The sequence below is a fragment of the Trichosurus vulpecula genome, chromosome 8 (genome assembly GCF_011100635.1).
Source record: "Trichosurus vulpecula isolate mTriVul1 chromosome 8, mTriVul1.pri, whole genome shotgun sequence".
NCBI lineage: Eukaryota > Metazoa > Chordata > Mammalia > Diprotodontia > Phalangeridae > Trichosurus > Trichosurus vulpecula.
In genome coordinates, this window is record NC_050580.1 from 111,399,142 (window position 1) to 111,421,359 (window position 22,218).

Sequence of the window (22,218 nt, forward strand, 5' to 3'; positions counted from 1 at the left end):
TTGTAGAGTCCTCATGAGGTTCCCCTTCCCTAGGTACCATTCTCTGCTGGGTCTGAGGGTAGGTGCTTTTGTTGAGTCTATAGCGTGTACCCCTCTGTATTTGAGGAGCCACACTGTCTAAAGCTACCTTTCCTTGAGTGACTCTTGCTCTTGATCCTCCTGGGATGCACTAGCTGCTGCTGCTTCCCGCTTTTCTCTTAGTTAATGTTGACCTAAACTTCATGAAGGTACAGAGCATTTCTTCTTGTCCTTTTATTCCCAGTTCCTAATCCAGAGAACCTTTCTTAGGCACTTAATAAATGTGCAGGCATTTAACGATATGCTTGTCGAACTGTGAAAGTTGTAGACTTCAATATAGAAATGAAGGATCCTAGGATCTTAGGATTATAGTGTGAGAGAATGGGGGCCTTAGAGGCCATATCTAGTCCAAATACTTCATTATACAGAGGAGGAAACCAAGGTGAAGCGACTAGCCTGTGGTCACACCGATAATTAGTCTGTGGGGCACGCTTTGAACCCTGGGTTCTCTAAGCCCATTGTTCCACCTACTACACAAACTAATATGTTATCATTAGGAAATTGGGTTTTGGTGTATAAGTATAGCTCTACCCTTCTTACCTGATTAGCATGGTTGAGTTTTCTGGGTTGGAAACAATTGTAGGACCAAACCCCTCTGTTTCTCTTTTTTCTTTTTTTATCTCAATTATTTGTAAACAAAATTTCTTGACATTTATTTAAAAAAAATTTGAGTTCCAAATTCTGTCTCTCCCTACTTCCACTCCCCCACTTTTGAGAAGACAAACAATCTGATATAGGTTATATAGTCATGCAGAACATTTCCACATTAGCTATGTTGCAAAAGAAAACATAGAACAAAAACCCCATGAATAATAAACTTTAAAAAGTATGCTTCAATCTGCATTCAGACTCCATCAATTCTTTCTCTCTGGAGGTGAACAGCATTTTTCATCATAAGTTCTTCAGAATTGTCTTAGGATCAAACCCTTTTAGTTTTGCTAATGGCCAAGAAAGAGCTTGAGCTCTTCGGGGGCCATACATATTATGTTAGTGGAGGTACACTTTTTGGTTTAACATATAAAATTCTGAAGTGTTTAAACCAAATAGAGGATTGTACTTTTCAAGGCTGTGAATGGAACAAAAAAGCTTTTAGCCAGTTGTCAACATGGCTTGGGTCCATGACGCTGAAATTGGCTATTTTATTTTACATCTTGACTTACGGTGGTTGTTGGTCAGTCAGACTGTTTCTCAAAGATAGTGAAGTTGGTTTTTCTTGGTGAACACAGTTTGTAAGATTATTAGTAACAATAGTATCTCTTACTGTGTGCTGAGCACTTTACAATTATCATCTCATTTGATCTTCACCACAACCAGCGTTAGGTGCTGTTGTTTTCATTTTACAAATGAGGAAACTGAAGCAGACAGAGTACAAATGACTTGTCCAAGGTTGCACAACTAGTGTCTGAAACTGGATTTGAACTCAGGTCTTCCTGATTTCAGACCTAATACTGTAGTCACTGAAATTGAAATGTAACTTAGCTTTTTTTTTTAAACTAAAATATGCTTTACCTGGTTTAATATTTTGGTTGCAAGTTTTCAGAAGTGCCAACAAGTCTGTGAATCTTGGTGTAGTTTTTACAGTGTAAATCAAGGATCAGAATGCCCAAGAGACCTTGTGGCTTGTCAGGCTCCACATTTTTAAGATGCTTGTTAAGCAATTGCACAGCTGCCTCTCAAATATGAGGGACCTGAGCACGCATATTTAAAGCCCTAAAATAGACCTGCGGACTTGGCTATGTAATGGCACCATGGTGCACAGGATGCCGGCCCTGAAGTTGGGAAGTTTTGTCATTTTCAGTCATGTCCGATTCTTTGTGACCCTATTTGGGGTTTTCTTGGCAAAGATACTGGAGTGGTTTGCCCTTTCCTTCTTTAGATCTTTTACAGATGATGAAAGTGAAGCCGAATGAGGCTAAGTGACTTGCCCAGGGTCACAGAGCTTCTGTGTCTGAGGCCAGATCTGAACTCAGGAAGATGAGGGCCATCGCTCTATCCACCTGTGCTCTAAGTGGGAGTTGGCCATGTAAAGGACACTGGGCAAGTTACTTAGCCTCATTTAGCTTCAGTTTTCTCGTCTATAAAATGGGGCTGATAAAGTACTTGTCTCCCAAGGTTGTGAGGGTCAAATGAGCTAATATTTGTGATGTGCTTTGCAGAGGTTGAAGTGCTTTATAAAGGCTAGCTAGTAACTATATGAAACCAAAAATTTGGTATTTGTAAATTGGCAATAATTCTTTAAATTTATTTTTAATTTTTTTTGCTCTTATGTCACATGATATATCTTTGGCTTTAAAATTTAAGTCCATAGGGTTTGAGTTTGAGGTTTGTGCAGAAAAAGACTGATTTTTATTTTAAAATCCCCTTTAGTTTTCCAGTTTGGGGTGTTAAATTAGCTTTGGTAAACCAGCTTTGCCTTTTTGTGTTGGTTCTGGATAGAATCCATGTTCAGCCTGTGTTTATAGTTTAGGGTATGGCTGTCCTTGAAGAGAACGCACTTTTATAGAGCCCTCTAAGGTTTCCTTGCCTCAGCTCCCTGATGTAGGTAGCATAAGTGTTATCACCATTTTTAAACCAACAAGCATTTATTAAGTGCCAGGCGTAGTACCAGGTTCTCGGACTACAGAGACAAACCTAAAACAGGCCCTACCCTTTCAGGGGAAGTAACATATCTATATAGTATATATAGTAACATATCTATCTATCTATAAGTAGGTTGAACATGCGTACAAAGTAAATGTAACGTAATTTTGGGGAGGGGCCCAGCAGTGTCTGGGGTGTTGAGGAGAGGCTTTGTTCAGAAAGAGGTGCTTGACATGAGCTTTGATTCAGAGCTGTGGATGGGGGCATGTTCCAGGCTCTGGGGTCACTTGTGCAGAGGTAGAGACGAGAGAGAAGGAATGTGATGTGAGCGGGACAGAGAAGTGACCTGTTTGGCTGGTTCGTAGGGTCTGTAAAGAGAAATAATGTGTCATCAGTCTTGAAAGAGAGGGTGAGGCCAATTTGTGAAGGCCTTTAAATGCCAACAGAAGAATTTGTATTTGACCTTACTGGTAACAGGGCACATCAGAGGTTCTTGAGAAGGCGAGCGACATGGTCAGACTTGTATTTTGAGAATATTACTTTGGCAGCCATGTAAATTGGAGAGAGGCTAGATTGGAGACAAGGAGATCAATTAGGAGGCTATTACAGTAGTTTAGACAAGTGATGGTGAGATCTTGAACTAAGATGGTGACTGAGTGGAAAGAAGGGGATAGATACAAGAGATGTAGCGTTAGAAACAGTAAGATGTGGCAACTGATTGGATGGGGATAGAGGTGGAGAGAGAATGAAGGGTTGAGGATGACTGATTTCAGAGCTGGGTGACTGGATGGTGTTGGTGTCCTAAACAGCAATGTGGGAAATTAAGAAACAAGAGAAAACTGAGGCTCAGAAATTCAGTTATTTGCCCATGATGACACGTCTAGTAAATGAACCCAGGTCTCCAGCATGCTGTGACAGTTTTATGTGTGACTGGGATATCACTGTCAGAATAACAAGGGGCACTAGGAGTTAACAGGTGTCAGTGAGTGTTAGATGTTTTTGTTTGTATGTCATTCAGATGCTTTTATTATTTGCTGTCTGCGTGCCCAAGCAGTGGAGGTGAGGATGTGGGGCCTGGGCAAATGGAAGCTAGCTTTAATCTACTTAGACACGTGGAATTATTGATTTAGAACTGGAAAGGACCTACCTTAGGGGCCATGTAGCCTAACCCCCTTCTTGTTATACATGAGGATCCTGAGGCCAAAAGGGTGAAATGACTTCCCTTCCAAATGTTTTATCAGTATAACATATTATTCTACTTGTGACATTTCATATTTTATATTAAAAGGGATTGGGACTAGATTTATGATTTTATTAATATGGGCAACTCCCAGATAAAACTTCTATCATCTTAGGTTGGCACATTATCCACAACTTAACTGTATTCATATTCCTTCAAAAATCATATCCTGAGGAGGCAGCTGGGTGGCACAGGGGATAGAGCTCTGGTCCTGGTGTAAGGAGAACCCGAGTTCAAATCTGGTCTCAGACCTCTCAAACTGTGTGACCCCGGGCAAGTCATTTAACCCCTATTTGCTGCCAAAAAAACAACAACAAAAACAAAAAATATATCCTGAGCAAAAAGAGTATCCTCAACCATTGTCATCTTTGCCATGACTCCATCTCCATCTTCTAAAGGAATAGTTCCCATCAAACAAATATGCTTATTATGAATACATTGAACTATATTAACATTTTCATTTTATGTCTTAGGAGTGCATCCTGGTTTCCTGTTAACGTCCATTATAGTTAGAAATATGTTCCTATGTGGAAAAATTTCTAATATTCTGAATTGAAAACTTTTAATAATGAAGAGTCTTAATTGGTTGTCAGATTTATTCTAGTGTTTATACTGTCAAATCATAGATCTTTAGAGCAGAGGCAACATTTTATCCTGGATAGAGAGCTGTCCTTGGAATCACAGAAGTCTAAGGTCAAATCTTACTTCTTCCTCATACTGACTTGGTGACCTTGGGCAACTTAACCTTTCAACGTATGAGGTGACTTTCTTAGACTTTAAGTTTGAGAGAAGGTGCTGACATGTACTGCTAGAGGGAGTTTCTTCATCTATGAGTTCCTTGCATCAATGACAGAACAGGATCTAGTCCTCATACCTGGGCAGCTAGATGTCTCAGTGGATAGAGTGATGGGCCTGGAGTCAGAAAGATCTGAATTTGAATTTGACTTCAGACACTTCCTAGCTGGTTGACCTGGGCAAGTCACTTCACCGTATTTGCGTCTGTTTCCTCATCTGTAAAATGAGCTGGAGAAGGAAATGGCAAACTAGTCCAGTATCTCTGTCAAGAAAACTCCAAATGGGGTCACGAAAAGTTGGAAATGACTGAAATGACTGAACAACAACAAATGGTGGTATAAACCTCCATCCTCAAATATTTGTTAAATCAAGTTAGCAGGCTTTCTCAACCAATGAAATATATATATTTGTAACCCAGATGTTTTCTTTAAAAGTAGTTGATGAATTAATCAAGAAAATAACATCTTTCACGTGGAAACAAATCAGGGCCCTTTTGCAATTTTATCAGCCCATATAACACTTTTCCCTTGTCCCTTCCCTCATACAACACGAGAGGAAATACTAAATGAAGCTAAGCATGAAGCATTTGCTGCCTCTGTTTCTTTTCAGAGCCAACTAATAGAAAAATGACATTATTTGCTTATTATTCAAGGGTCTTGTTAGGGGATAAATTTGCTTTGCCTTTTTCTGTGTGTGCTTGCCAGTCCAGATTCCTTTACAGAAACTGGCAGTTTAGTTTCTATGTTTCCCAGACCAGTCAGCCAGTCTTAATCAGTTCTGAATGTTGATTGTCTCTCTTCTTCCATTCCTCTTTATTGTTGCTGAGTTTTCAAGCATTTACAACTGAGGTTGTTGGTCACCCAGTCACTGCCCAGTTAGGGTTCGGCCTTGTGCCAGAATTTGTTGGGGGCTCTCAGGGACTGAGTTCTCTGAGCTAATAAATGAGTGACGGTTCTCAAGCAGTCCGGCGTAGCTTGTTGATCCAGTATTCTCGTCCAGGGGAAATAAATCACTGAGGATGTCCAAAGAAGGGTGAGTTTATTTTTCCTTTTCCTTCCGCTTCCTCATTCATCCAAGAGGTACCCATGTCATCTGTGTTGAATAGCAAGATAATTAGATATACTGACAGAATGTTAATGTAGGGGAAGGCCGTGATGGAAGGAATCTCAGCTTAAAGCTGACAACATGTCTTAGGTAGGTTACAGCACATATTACTGATCTCATTTTGAAAGAAAACATGGAAGAGAGAGCAGCAGAAAGGGATATAATGAGGCACAAGCATTGCTCTTCTTCAGAAACAGTGTGAGCATTTGCTTGTGCTCCAAGAACCTAGTGATAATCACTGGAAACATGCAGGGTAAGCTCCCCAGTGAATTTCATAGGGGAAAGAGGGATATAAAAACATTTAAATTCAGTGTAGTTATAGTACATTGGCTACTGGAGGAAAAATTGTAATGGTTGAATGTTGTAGAGCTTATGTATTTTTAATCCTTCTGGGCAGATTGAAAATCCTTTATGAAGGAATTTCAAATTTCCCTGCTTTGGAATATAAAGTATTTCTGTGGTTTTCTTTTGTTTTGTAGTTTTTTTTCTCTTATGTTTCCAAGTCTTCTTGAATATTCACTGCTTCTGCTCTCAATGAACACTATAAATGAAAGTAGAATGTAACTCCCTGTCTCCTGTTATTTTTCCATCAATTTTTGCCCTCAAAGATACATTTTGATTTTATCTTCAGATATATATTGCCCTGATTACATTGGACAAAACACTCTCAGATTCTTTTCATGTAGCAAAATGTTTATGATTTAGTAGGGGTGTTTCTTGTAATCTGAGTTTTGTATTTCTGTGAGATGTTTAAAAATTTAAATTATTTAATTTCAGGTGAAAATAATTGAAATTTAGCATTATTTTTGGCCTCCATGGCATGCATAAAGCATCATTTTGAGGGTTCTTTATTGTTAATATTATCTTTTACTATTGGTTTTTGGGTTCTTTACTGATAAATGTAAATCTGCAGGTCATAATCCTTGTTGTAAAAACTATTAAAGCTTATTGCTATTATATACATTGCCTTCTTGGCTTAGTAAATGTGACGTAAGTTTAGGAACAACTATTTTTATGTTCAGCTGCAGTCAAAATTCATGGAAAATGTTCATTTTTTGCCTGATGAAAAGCAGGCTTATCTAATTTTTAAAATATTTATTTTGAGGAATAACAAGGATATATCTCTTAACTAGAGTTTTAGAAGTTTTCATATTGTATCTATTTCTGATTGTATAGCATTATTCACCCAAAATTTAAGTCATTATCTTCAGATGCTTAGAAAATACAGCTATTTGTTTTTGAAGTGTAAAACAATGTATAGAAACATCTAATAAACAAGAGAGAGCTAAAGGGACCTATATGAGCAAAGGGAAAATATGTAGAGTTAAAGGCATTTGATTTTGCTTTCAGGTTCTTAAATTTTTATTTAGTAATGTGCTTTCTTCACTGTATCTTTGAATTGTAAGGACCACCATTTGATCACTTTTGGTTCTTCATTACTTTTTAAAAAAGAGAATTAATTGTATGTTCTGGGATGAAAGGAATTTTTGTCTCTTATTTCTGCACTGATTTTATATCTAAGATAATTTCACCATGGCACAAACATTTAACAACTTTGAAATGTTTTCTTTGTATTAATTGGCAACTGTATTTATTTAAAGTTGAGTTAGTAAAAATGATGCTTCCTGGAAGACATTCTAACTTTGTGATGTTAAAAATCTAAATTTCATAACTCATAACTAGACAATGGCTTGAATTAGCATATGGAACTAGTAATATGGTTTTGAAAAAACCTTCAGAAAGTCCTTCAGAATTGTTAGGTGACATGTTCTGAAGGTCCCATATTTTAGATAAAAGGTAAAATAAGTGTACACTATTTGCCATAATTAGAATTTCTAGGGTTTTTTTTTAAAGTTTGTTTTTTGTATTGGTGGTAGGGGTTGGAGTATTGTTAACCATGGTGTACTAGCAGGTTTATGATTTAGATAATAAAATTTTATGCCCTAATTCCTGTGACACAGAGTACACTTTGTGGGGTTCAGTTATGAAGATTGCGCTACATTTTAGAAATCTACTCCTTTATTCTGGCTCTTGATTGTGAGATTATAGAAGAGAGAAGAAAGAATTTAGAGGGGTGCAGGGAGAAAAGCAAGGGGTGAGGAAACCCTATACATATTAGAAGAAAGGTAGATAGGATTTAGAGAAGTGAACTTAACCCTTGAAATAAATAGGAGTTTTGCCTCTCATTTCTCCCCTAAGTCATCACTGAGTTTCCCTGTATCCACCCAGGTTTTGCCTATTCTCCTTCTGTCTACTCCCATGTTTAACTTTTTGAAAATTAAGGTTAATGGTACTATTCTAACAGTATGTCCTTCTTCAAAGAATTTCATGTAATTGGATAAAATGTGCCTCAAGGTTGGGATGAGTTGTAGAGATATTTGAAGTTCTTAACAATATCATGTTAAATGAATTTACTTTTAATTTTCTTCCAAATTTCTCTCCAAGTAGAAAATAACATTGCTGATATTCAGTTTCTTGATTGCTTTGAATTCATTTTGAATGAGAGAGATTAACAGAACTATTTCATATTTTCTTCTGCATTAATGATGATATGTTATGGGACATTTAGACTCATACCAGAGACTCTTGCAACATCTAAGCATGACTTCTGTTCTCCTGGGACACTCAGATAAACAAGGTGCATTTCTCCTGAGAATGTCCCCTTGAGAAAATTGCAAAAGAAATTTTTATGAAAATGGTATGCTAGGACATATGAAATCAAAGCCTGATGGCTTACCCTTATGCTATTGAAAGATTTTGAGTGTGACATCCTAGATAAATCCTTTTTATTACTTATGTGACAATATTATAAAGACGTTTTTTAAAAATTGTTTAAGTTATTATTTCCTTGAATATTCATCTTTGATTTCTATACTTTTAGGGCATTTTATAGAAGTTACACCTCTGAATCACAGAATTTCAAAATATTAAAAAGACTTGTCTTTCTCTTCCGAATTCACATTTTTGTGTTTTTCCTATTACCAAGCACTTGTTTAATAATATGGTTAGTCTCAGCATAACCTTTCAGCATAAAAACTTAGTTTTCCTTTTAGTTTATCATCATCAGCATCTCTGAATTCTTAGCTGCCCAACTCCTTCAGCCACTATAAAAGGCCAAGAAGACTTTCTCCTCCTGATACTCTTATTTTCATTTGTTGTTGTGATTACTGTTTTGGGCTCTTTGCCAGGAAATTGTGACTCCTGGGCCAGTGGGAGGGGCTAAGGGTAAAAGTGCATCATTGCCAAAGATATTCTATTCCAAATGGATTTATGTGGAGCAACAGTAATATCCAGTGACAAGTTAAATTAGCCACAGAGGTGTTTTCTCCAACTCTCTGAGAATATTAATATTGAGGGCCCTGATTCAGACCAGAGACTTCTGAAGTTAGATCAAAGCAACAAAAAATTGTATCTTGTAGGGAAATTTAAAAAAAAATTTGTAATGTGACTTCTGGAACTAAATGAACCAGACGACTTTGCAAGAAGGCATCCAGTGACAGATGAGGTAATCCTATTTGAATTATCACTTAAATCTTTGTACCATTACGAGTTTGCTTCTTTGGTTTCAGCTTAATAAATGGCATGTTGATATTTCAAGGAGAAAATATCTAGAACTCCTTCTTTACAAACAGATTGTCAACGAACTCATTATTTTTATAATGAATAGATGTATTTCTTTACCGTCTCCTATTTCCTTAAACTGCATAGAGATATGTTACTAAAAATATAACAGTCAAATAAACTGTTCAGTTTTCAATTTATACCCTGGTATGGCAATGCAAAGTTTTATAGTGCTTGTGCATCTCCTATAGGTCTTACAATGTCGCTTTTTAAACAATTAGTTTTTTAGCCTGTGAATTCCTAAGCCTCTAATGTTGTGCTTTACAGTTGAACATATTAATGAGATAAGAATTTTCACTAGGACAGAAGCTGGGTTTTTTATTTTAAGAAATATTTTTCTAAAAGTAGTTACACTTAACATAACTACATGGAAGTTTTAACGGTTAGTAAAGCAGCATAAATGGGCTGGCATCAGTAATAGTTGCCTTTGGTTCCGTGTCTGAGGACTTAATAAACGTTTGGCTTCCTCAAGTGTACATTACAGGACAACACCCCAATCTTTAGTGCTCTGCCATGGCAGTATTTCCATTATAGTACAGTATCTACCACTCTCTTTTGTCATTCTTAGGTATTACTTAAGAATTTTTAGTGTTACCAAAATTTGTATTCTAGGTAGGTCTGAAGAGAACACAATACTGACATGTATATTCTTTGGGTATTTTTATATTCATTATCTTTTTGATTCTTAGTTTGTAGAATTACTTTGTTTATTGCTGTTCACTAGGCTATCGCAATTTAAACATTTTTTCATTTAATATCTTTGTGCCTTAATTTAGGCACATTCCCTGAATGGTAGTTTTGATTATCCTTTTCACACCATCCTTACTTTGGCGCGCGCGCGTGTGTGTGTGTGTGTGTGTGTGTGTGTGTGTGTGTGTGTAAGAAATAGGAGTGGATTCACATTTTTTTTTTTGTTTCTTACATATCAGAACACAAGTAACTTGGTTCTCAAGAGTTCTATAAGTGAAGGTATTCAAGAATGAAAACCAAGGTCATGTAGGACACTTGCTTCTAGACAGACCTTTATAAAAAAATGTCTTATTTCTGAACTCAAAGACCCTCTTAAGGTCTCAATGCCCGTAGCTACAGTAGCATTTGAAAAGGGTTTATTAATGCCTTTTGTTTTTTATATTATAGTCCTTTGTTAATAAATAACTCTTCCCAAGCCCCCAAGCAAAACAAAGTGAAAAAACTAAAATATTACCAGGACAACTTGAGAGGGCAGAACAAGAGTGTTACGAAAGATGCAACAAGACAGGTGAAAATCATGTGGAAATATAATAGATATATAGCAATGACACCTTGTATAAAATGACTCACCCTGGGCACTTTTGAGAAAATGATGTTTTCATATTCCTGAAATGTTTATGTTCACTATTGGTAGAGTTAATAAAGTACATAGTGAATTGAAATATGTATATTTATAACTTGGTTTCATTAAATGCTTCTCTAGGAAGTTAATATCAGAAACTTCCCTGTTGGGTCTACTCATGGCTTCTCTTACCCGTAGTTAAGCTATCTGAATATACTTTAGTGAAGTTCCTTTATTTTTTGCCCCTGTACTCCTGGTTATGCCTGATGAGATTGGCTTTCACCTTTCCACCCTCAGAAGGTTGAAGCCGACCTGTTAACTATATGGCTCCATGACCTTCTTGCCAGACCATACCACAAGAAAGAAAAATCTTCAACCTTTTCCCGGCTCTTATTCCAAGTCTTGATCCCTGAATATTTTAGGAACATCAGCTGTTTAGTGTCTGATTAAGGATTTGGTCCAGCTGGCTCTCTAGCCCATGTTTAAGAATCCCAAACCTTAGTCCTGTCATTCTCTGTGTCTCACTAGGGTTAGAATCTATTATCTTATGTTGAATAATTATGTCACCTGTGGTTTAGGGGAATTTGTGTGACTGAGAAGGAATAGTATTGACTATCAGTGCAGGCAGGATGGAGTTAAAGAGTCCTGACTTTTCCCTGGATAATGATTTTGCTATTTAAAAACATTTTGTAAGGGTGGGTCTCCATTGATTATCTCACCACTTAAAAGTAATTACCTTAGTTAGGTAAGAGCACTTAATGATTGAACCAGTCAATGTGTTTCATATGTGAAAAGGGCCATTGTAAGAGACTTGTTCACAGCCTAAGTAATTTATTTTAAGAGAAAGGAGCTGTCTCAGAACTAGTTAGAATCTTAAGAGTGTGAATTCAAGGGGCTAAAGCAAGCATGGCCTTACAGAACATCTCTGAGGAGCAGTGGTAGGACTAAATTGTAACAGGAGGGTCAGCGGCACTATAAGTATCTCGGAGCACAAGAACTGGGCTGAGGGAAAGCTTGAGAAAAAGGTCAACTCTTTTTCAGACTTCCTCTCCCAGGGCCTAATCCTCAGACTTTATAATATAAACTGTTGTTTCTTTAAAGTCAATTTTGCCTCTAACACAAAGTGACTGGTGGTTAACTAGAAATAGGTGTAAAAATAAAGTTAGGCAGAGAACCTGACCTCTGCCTGAATGTTAGAAATTTTCCTAATTGGGGGCTCAGAGTTACTGTGACTAAACTCTGTCACTCCCTAGGCTTAATAGGATGTAATTACTATACCCATTTAGAGATTATTAATCCCACTAAACAATGAAAATCTCCCTAGTGTATTTAAACCAGCCATTACCTCTTTTCTGATATAGAATTTAAAAAGAAGTAGGCTAAAAGGCCAGCCTTTGCTTGGGGTACAATATATGTTCTAAAAGATGTCTCATAAATCCTAGGTCAGTTTTAAATTTATTAACTTAAACTGTCCTAAGACTTTCGGGATACCTTGTATAAAATGACTCACCCTGGGCACTATTATTCACTACATGTGTACATACATATATGTATATGTATATGAGTATGTATATATAACAAGGCACTTTATTCATGTGAGATAACACATATATGTTACATACATAACACAATGCCCTACATCTTTACATATATACACGTTACATATATGTCTAATAGGTATGTTGCTATGATATGAGATTACAGACCTACATAAATGTTTATTTGCTAAACATCTGAACTCTCCTGTATACTTTGTATATATCTGTGTGTGTGTGTGTGTGCGTGCGTGCGTGTGTATGTAAAATATGAATAATATGTCTGTAAGTTATGGGTATTGTTTTCCCTGCAGTTTTTTTAACCACAGGCACAGGTAAGTTGGTCTGTTTTGAGTTATAGTAAATTTGCCTATCACAAGCATTTTTGTCAAGGCAATTGAATGGGATTATTGGCTAATAGGCTTAGAACTAGAAGAAACCTTTGAGATTATCTAGTGCAGTCCTTTCATTTTTAAGGGTGGGAAATAGTAGTCCGTGGAATTGCCCAAAGTCACACAACTGATAGCTAGCAGAGCTAGGATTTGAACTCGGGTGCAGTACTCCTTTTGCTGTGCCAGGTGGTCCTTTATTTCAGGTATTCATCACATTCAGATTACTCTGTTGGGATGCTTTGTTAAGACATGTTTTATTCTCAGAGGAAAGGGAGATGGAACCAGTTGCTAGATGACAGTCTTCTTGGTTGATTAGATGGTCTCTATTTGATGTGTTTGATTTAATGCTTGTCCATAGAGACTGTTGTGGTTGATATTTCCTATATGAGAATAGCTAGATCATAAATTTAGAGCTGGAATAAAGGTCTTCTAGTTCAGTCTTCCCATTCTGTAGGTGAGAAACCTGGGACTTGCAAAGAGAAGCAATTTGTTTAAGGTCACAAAACTAGAAGCAGAGCCAGGACTCGCATCCATATCCCATGAGCCCAAAGCTAGTGGTCTTTTTACTATATTATGTACCTCCTGATAGGTTAGTTTTCCTTGTGCTGTCAGAGCAACTTTCAGAAGGTGAGGAACACAGAAATAGTCATGTGTTACAGGTTTGGAGCCTGAGAGATAAAGAGCAGCTATAACCTTGTGAGGCATGGCATTGGTATTAGTATGCCCCCTAAAATCCCCCATCAAACTCCTCTCCATTTATTTTTATGTAATATTTTATTCATTGTATGAACAATATCTTGATATTTTAGGTATAGGACCTTAAATAAAATAATTTGTAGAAGCAGCTCCATGACAGTTTGGACATTTTTATTGCAAAACTAATTGACATAGATCTCTTTTTACTTCTTGTAGGGTGTTTGTGAACCGGAGTTTAGCCATGGAAAAGATAAAGTGTTTTGGTTTTGATATGGATTACACACTTGCTGGTGAGTACCATCTTATATTTGCTCAGCAGTTGGGATCTTGAGAACTGATGTTAGCATGGTGCTATGCTAATGCCAGGTGGTTGAATACATTTTTAATTATTTGACATATCCATGTGACTGACAGATGTTTTGTCACCATGTTAAAAGATTCTCTCTGTAGATCGTGTAACTTCAGCAGAAACTTTTGAACTATAATATTTACCTCATAAGACTAAAATTTAGTCCACAAGTGAAGATAGAATAAGATGAGAACTGGTTTCATTTTAGTCTAGTACTTGTGGTACTTTTAATAGTGTGCCTAAAGCTAGAGATAAATCTGAATTTTCTGCTTTTAAGTATATGAAGCTGTCTTTCAGGGATGGACTTTTTTACTCTAATTGTAGAAATAAAGATAAACTTTGCTTTATTAGTTAAATTAAGCAAAAGAAAAATCGTTTCAGAGCTTATTGAGTTTTTCTCTTGAAATGTTTGCAAGTTAATGAAATTTCTCATCTGACATTTGAAATGGTACAGATAAGACAATTAATTTGTGTTTCTCTGTGGTTGTAACACACAGAAAGGAACCCCTTACCTTTGATGTCTTCCCTGAGAAATTTTTCTCCGGTTAACCGAAAGCATTACGTATAAATTTGTTCAAAGTTCAATCCAACAAATATTTATAATGATAACACATTTCTATGACGCTTGAAGGTTTATTAGGCACTTTCCTCATCCTTGTGATCTATTTTTGTCCAGAGTGGCGGTATGGTAGAGTGGATAGAAAGCCAGACTGCAAGTCAGGAAGACCTGGGTTCAAGTCCTGCCTTTAGTGCACGCTGGCTTTGTGACCGTGGATGAAGTCATTTAACTGTTGCCCTAGCAAACTGTCCAAGTTACGAGGCAAGGTGCTAATTGGTAGAGGGAGTTTCTCAGTGAGAGTTCCCTATACTGGTCAAATCACAGACTTGGTAAAAAAAAAAAAAGATTATTGTTCCCATTTTACAAATGAGGAAATCAAAACTTAGGGAGGAGAACCAAGAATGATAATGTATTCTGTGCAGATCAAAGCGTACTATTTTCACTTTATATTTTTCATTTTTTCCTATTGGTCTGTTTTTCTTTCATAACACGATTAATATGGAAATATGTTTTACTTGATTGCACGTATGTAACATATCAAATTGCTTACTATTTTATGGGGGAGGGGAGGGAGGGAGAAAGATTTGGAATGCAAAATTTTTTAAAATGAATGTTAAAAATTTTCTTTACATGTAATTGGAAAAAATAAAATACTATTAAAAAAAGAATGATATTGAATTCTGAAGATCTTATTTCCAGAAATAAGATGGAGAAGAGGAAGAATTTTGACCCATATACTATGTAGGATGTTTTTCTTTCTACTATGACTAGTTAATTGACATCTAATGCAGATTGGTTTCTCTTCTATAAGAAAAGGTAGAAGTGCTCAAAAACATTTCTCTAATCTTCAGATTATCAGGGAGAATAGTGTGTCCCTTAAATACATCCAGAGAGAGAGAGAGAAGAAGAAGAAGAAATAGTAGTAGTAGTAGTAGTAGTAGTAGTAGTAGTAGTAGTAGTAGTAGTAGTAGTTGTTTCATTATTTAAAAAAAATGAAGAAAAAGGATCTAAAGAGGGGGAAGGGAAGCCTGAACTGTGTTAGGAAGTTGGGGGGCGAGGCATGCTATATATAAAAAAATATAACCCATAAAAGAATGGGAAGAGGCAGAATCTACTAAGCATCTGGAATGAAGCATTGGGATACTCTGGACATTTTGAGTAGGAATTAGGTACTTGTCTTTCAAGGAGCGTGGTTATGAATCCACTGGTGATGTTGGACAAGAAATTATCCAGAAAGAGTCAGAGGACAAAGACAAATAGAGACACTTGGTGACTCCTCATTGAGGTTTACTGAGACAGATATTTGTTTACCTGATAACAACAGAGAGATCTGATATTTATCCAGAGCGTTTATTCAGGATGTCAAAGGGAAACTCTAAAGATTTGTCAGACCTCATAATCATTACCTACATCTGATAGCTTCCTTGGTTATAAATGATCCTTCCAGAAGAAATATACTATTGCTAAGGATTAGGAAGTTGTAGACAAGAAATTAGAAACCTTAGGAACAGATCTGCTGTTTCTGTCACTCACAGTGATGAAAGGCAAGGGATTCAGTGGAGAAAATTCAGATTTGGTAAACAGCTAGTTGTTGTTTAATGGTCTTTGAGAATGAGATTTAGATTTCTGGACCACATCTGAAAATATAAAAACTACTATCTCCTGAACAGGGATGGAGTATACTAACATGGTTGGGGAGACGATAAGACTATATTTTCATCGTATTTGTCTAATCAGAAGGGCTTTAAACTGAAAAGAAACAAATGTAAAAACTGCCTACTTACCAAGCTAGATACCATTGAGTGTAGCTATAATCTAAAAAGAAGAATATCAGTAGAGATGAGCAGAAATTCACAAGAGATTAAAGAGAAAGCACTAAAACTAAACTGTGACTTCAGAAATGCACCAAATATGGGCAACAAACGTGGTGCACTAGAGATCTTAATGAAAAGAAGCACATTTGAACTGATAGACATCATTAAGATTTGGCAGGCTAGTATTCATGATTGGAATATGGCCAACCACAGGTGTACCTTATTTTAAAGGAACAGGATATATAAGAGTCATGGGAATCATTTATAGCATTGTCTATCAATATATTTCCTTATATGAGAAAATCAAGATTGAGAGAGAGGGAAGAAGAGCAGAGAACATTGGGGTAAAGATCTGTAGGGACAGAAACAAAAATTATCTTTTCATTGGACTATATTATAGACAACCAGGAAAGAAAAAAGAAATAAATCACAATCCTGGCACAGAGGCATGTTATAGTTAGTCATAATGGTGGAGGACGGAGATTTCAGTTATCTGGGCATCTACTGAAAGCAGAGCAGTTATTTCTGGGCTTGTTTTACTTATAATTTAATCACCTGAAAGGTTGAGAAACAAGGGGCATTTCTATCTTGGGTATGATTCTTACAAAAAGAAAGAATTATTGTGGTAGAAATGCTGGAAACCCAAATGGGGAGTGACTGACCAATCCATCTTAGAATTCATGATAGAAAAGGAGAAGGTGGCAGAGCTCAACATGCATCCTGTGTTTAGAGAGAGCATATTTTAAAGTACTCAGAGATTTTTGAGTGTTATGATTTTAGAGTGTCTTGTGACAAATAATAAATCTTCAGGTTATAATTACATTCTAGTCATTCAATGAATGTCTGAGGCATATACCTTTATAGCCTATTCACGGGCTAAATGAAGAGGGCAGCCACAGGTCAGGGCGATCTGGACAGCGACAATTTCATCATGGGCATGAGACTAACAACCACTTCCAAATAATAATACCTAGCGGTGTGAGTAGCTTCACAGAAATTCACACCACTGCTTTCCACCATGCTGGCTCAAGAGACTTTGCCTAGACTTCCCATATTGAAGTCACATGTATTTCTGAAGGGAATGGAAGGAAGGGAATGAAGCTGTATAGATAGTGCCTGGCATATAGGTGGCACTTAATAAATACTTGTTGAATTGAATAAAATTGAATTTCTTTTGCTTTATTTTTCAATTCTGTTATAAATAAATGTTTTTTTACAATGCCATTGGGAGTCTTGGCTGACTAGCCGGTCAGTATGTTGGAAGTGATCTAAGTTTACCAGAGTTTTTAAATATTGTGGGGCAAGGGGGGGAATAATTAAAAAAGAATATTAATTTAAAAATTTTTTATTTAAAGTTTTGAGTTCCAAATTCTATTCCTTCTTCCCTCCCTTCCCCTTCTCCATGAGATGGTAGGCAATAAGATATAGGTTAATATATGTGCAGTTATGCAAAACATTTCCATGCTATTCATTTTGTACAAGAAGACTTGAATAAAAGAAAAAAAATGAAAGAAAGTGAAAAAAGCATGCTTCAGTCTGTATTCAAACAGTATCAGTTCTTTCTCTGGAGGTGGATAGTCTGCTTCATCATCTGTCCCTTGGGATTACCTTGGATCACTGCATTGCTGAGAATAGCCAAGTCATTCACAGTTCTTCATCGAACAGTATTGCTGTTACTGTGTACAACATTCTCCTGGTTCTGTTCATTTCACTATACATCAGTTCATGTAAGTCCAGGTTTTTCTGAAATCATCCTGCTTGTCATTTCTTATAGCACAATAGTATTCCATTACAATCATGTACCACAGCTTGTTTAGCCATTCCCCGATTGATGGATATCCCTTTGATTTCCAATTCTTAGCCACCACAAAAAGAGCTGCTATAAATATTTTTGTATAAATAGATCTTTTCCCATCTTTTGGATGTCTTTGGGATATAGACCTAGCAGTGCTATTGCTGGATTAAAAGGTATGCAGTTTTATAGCCCTTTAGGCATAGTTCCAGATTGCTCTCCAGAATGGTTAGATCAGTTCACAACTCCACCAGCAGTGCATTAGTGTCCCAGTTTTCCCACATCGCTCCAACATCCAACATTTTCTTCTTTTGTCATATTAGCCAATCTGATAGGTGTGAGGTGGTACCTCAGAGACGGTTTAATTGGCATTTCTCTAATCAATAGTGTTTTAGAGAATTTTTTTCATATGATTATAGATAGTTTTAATTTCTTCATCTGAAAACTGCCTGTTCATATCCTTTAACCATTTATCAATTAGGGAATGGCTTGTATTTTTACAAATTTGACTCAGTTCTCTATATATTTGAGAAATGAGGCCTTTATCAGAGATACTTGTTGCGAACACCTCCCTGCCCCCAGTTTTGTGCTTTCCTTCTAATTTTGGTGGCATTGGTTTTGTTTGTGCAAAACCTTTTTTAATTTTATATAATCAAAATTATCTGTTTTACATTTTGTAATGTTCTCTATTTTCCTGGGTCCTAAATTCTTCTCTTACCCATCAATCTGACAGATAACTATTCCATACTCTCTTTGCTTATTGGTGTCACTCTTTATGTGTAAATCATGTACCCATTTTGACCTTTTCTTGCTATACGGCATTAGAGGTGGATCTATACCTAGTTTCTGCCATGTTGTTTCCCAGTTCTCCTAGAAGTTTTTGTTAAATAATGAGTTTTGGGGTTTATCATATACTAGATTACTATGGTCATTCAGAGTATGTTAATTATTGAGGGGAGTACTAATTATAGCCAGGCTGTTCATATACTATTGTCTCCAACTGGGTGGGGGGGGGGCGTTGATTGGTATAGATATCTAGGAAGTCATTTAGAATAATCAAGCAACTAACAGCAAATTTACAGGCAAGGAAAGAAGAGAGAAGTGTAGGATGTCAAAGGTCATCATAGCCACCAAATAAGTTGAGATTGGAGATGGCTTAGGTCATTGAAGGCAAATTCTGGTAATGCTAAAGCAAGAGGAGTTTGGGGGAGTATTTGGTAGAGGAGTAGTATCTCATACTCAATCTCTTTGTTCATTTTGAATGTTACTAAATTATGGTCCTCAGGCTCTTATCTTGCTTTTAAATATGTTATATAAACATCGAAGTTATAATTTCTCATTGTTTGCTTATGATCCAGTAATTTAACATGCCAAAAAAGAAATAGTATGATTTATGTGTAGCACAAAGCTCCTCTTTTTTTCTAACACATTTGTCCTTTATGGCCTTGATGTTTTCCTGGTTTTCATAATACCTGCAGATATAGTATTTAGTTATTATGTATGTATTTATATATATGTATGTATGTGTGTGTGGTGTGTGTGTGTATATATATATATTCACTATATATGTACACACATATATTCATATTTGTTGCTTACCTTTGTTCAAGACAGTGTTTCTAATTGAATATAAATTGAAAAAAGTGTACTAGCTTAAGCTTTGGGTTTAATTATGTTCCTTACTCTGACTCTTTCTGTGATCTCTGAAAGAAAAGAATGTTTTTGTGTCTTTAACCTATCCTTTGTTTTATGTACCTAGACATTCTTCTTTGAATTATTATTTATTGGGCCTAATTCTTTTAGTTTCTCTGATTCATCTAGGAAAAAGAGACAGGGATTACAAGAAACCTGCTTCATCAAAAACAGATTATTCCAGACTTAAGTTTGTTTCCTTTTTTGACAAGGTTACCAAACTGATACATAAGGGGAATGATGTAGACTGTATAACTGTGTTTAAGCAACAGGTTTAATAAAATATCTCATACTATTCTTATGGAAAAGGTGAAGAGAATGTGACTTAATTACAGTACTGTAGTTAGACGGGTTCAAAACTGAATAGTTGGACTTGGAGTAGTTGTTAATGATTCATTTTCACCTTGGCAGGAGGTCTTCTGTGGAGTGGCACTGAGATCTGTGGTGTTGTTGTTCAGTCATGTCTAATTCTTCATGACTCCATTTGGGGTTTTCTTGGCAAAGATACTGGAGACATTTGCTGTTCCTTCTCCAGCTCATTTTACAGATGAGGAAATTGAGGCAAACAGGATTAAGTGACTTGCTCAAGGTCACATAGCTAGTAAATATCTGAGGCCAGATTTGAACTTAGGTCTTCCTGACTCCAGGCCTGATGCTGTATCCACTGTGCCACCTAGCTGCTGGAGATCTGTGATCCTGGGCTTTTTTTTTTTAAACATTTTATCAATCACTTGAATAAAGGCATAGATGACGTGCCACATTTACAGATGACTACAAGTCAGCAGGAGTAGCTAACACAGAGGAATGACAGACTCCAACAAGACCTTGATAGGCTAGAACAACATTGGACTGAATTCCGGAAGATAAAATTTAATAGAGACATATTTAAAGTTTTAAACATATGTTTAAAAAAACTTCACAAGCATAAGATGATAGAGGTATGGTATTCAGTCATTTTTTCTGGGTGTTTTAATTATCTTAAAGCTTTATAGGAGTCAGCCATATGATATAGCAATCAACTTAATTCAGGTTTAGGCTCCATTGGGAAAAGCACGGCTTCCAGGCTGTAAGGAGGTGATGAGCTTGCTGTAGTTGACCAGGTCGTTCCACATCTGAATGTTGTATTCAGTTCTGGGCCTCACAGTTTTGAAAGAATATTGATAAATGGGAGGGCATCTAGAGGTGGGCAGCCAGGAACATGAAAAGCCTTGAGGTCCTTATCATGTGAAGATGAGTTGGAAAAAACAGGGAGATTATTAGCTGATACTTATCCCAGTGCTGGGCACATAATAGGCATTGAATTGTCAAATGAATATATGAATGAATCAGGAGACTAGAGAGGTGTGAGAAAAGTTTGAAGAGTTTCTCATGTTCAAGAGGTATTAGACTGGTTCTATTTGTTTGGTCCTAGAGGCAGAACTGTAAGTGGGGGGTAGAAGTGGTGAAAGGGCAAATTTAGCTTCGAGCTTAGGAAAGCTGTCTACTCATCAGCACTATCCAAGAGTGGAACTGGCTGCTTCATTAGGTAATGTATTCTCATTCATTTGGAACTCTTACTACAGCTTGTTGTACATGTTGTAATGAGTAGTTTGCTTTTCAGCTATAGGTTGGACTAGATGACTGCTGATGTCCCATCTAACTGTAAAATTAAGTGATTTTGTTATAATTGGTAATAATATTACTTTATTCTTTATTGTTAACATAGCTTGATTTTCAGGGTAAATGATAAGGTGAAGACATATATCTTCAGAGATTAATGGTAAATAATCATTTAAAATTCTTTAAATTGCCTATAAATGAGGAAGGGAATTACTGAAGACTGAGTGCATTATTAGGTTCTTAGTAATAAAAACCTTGGTGGCACAGTGAGCAGAGCACTGGCACTGGAATCAGGAGGACCTGAGTTCAGATGTGACCTCAGACACTTGACACACTTACTAGTTGTGACCTTGGGCAAGTCACTTAACCCCAATTGCCCTGCCTTCCCCCCTCCAAAAAAAAAAAAGCTTTAAAAAAAGGAATGAAAACCTTTCTGAACTTGTTATTAAAAATTTAAAAATATGATAGAATTTGACTATTAGACAAGTGAGTTGATATAATTAGGAAAATTTTTGTATTTTTTAATTTGGGAAAGGAGGAATTATGGTAATTACTTAGATTAAGAAATTTTCTATTTTTACTGTAATTTTAATAAATACTAGTTATTTTTGATAAGGAATGTTATAATGTCTAGTAATATAACTGAATAATCTGATAGACATTAGGTACCTATTATGTGCAAGATGCTGTAGGGAAGGTGCTGGAGATAATAAAGACAAAATGAAATAGCCTCTCCCTGTCTTTAGGGAGCCTCCATTTTACTAAGGGGAGATGAATGCTACATGGCATGTAAATAATTTTCTTGTTATACTTGCTGCCTTGCTTGGAGAGTAGGACCCATTTCAAATTATATCTAATACATATGTATATTAGAGTGTTTATGGCTGTGGGGTGTGTGTGTGTGGAGAAGCAGCTAGATACAGAGATTTCTAAGTTTCTTCAAGTTTGCCATATTCGCCTTCATTTGTTCAGCCTTTCAATTGGTGGGCACATACTTTGTTTCCAAGTTATTGCTACTATAAAATGCACTATGAATATTTTGGTATATTATGTGAGGTAC

The 22,218-nt window shown here is 36.4% G+C and overlaps 1 protein-coding gene across 2 annotated transcripts in view; it reads left to right on the forward strand.

Moving 5' to 3' along the window:
- NT5C2 (5'-nucleotidase, cytosolic II) overlaps nucleotides 1-22,218 on the forward strand; it is a 102,160-nt gene that overhangs the window by 34,972 nt on the left and 44,970 nt on the right. Inside the window, exon 3 of one of the 2 annotated variants that reach the window (XM_036735749.1) lies at nucleotides 13,570-13,643. In XM_036735749.1, the coding sequence (XP_036591644.1) occupies nucleotides 13,570-13,643 (74 nt within the window). Of the gene's footprint in view, nucleotides 1-13,548; nucleotides 13,644-22,218 lie in introns of both variants that reach the window. The other variant, XM_036735748.1, reaches the window with a different exon arrangement.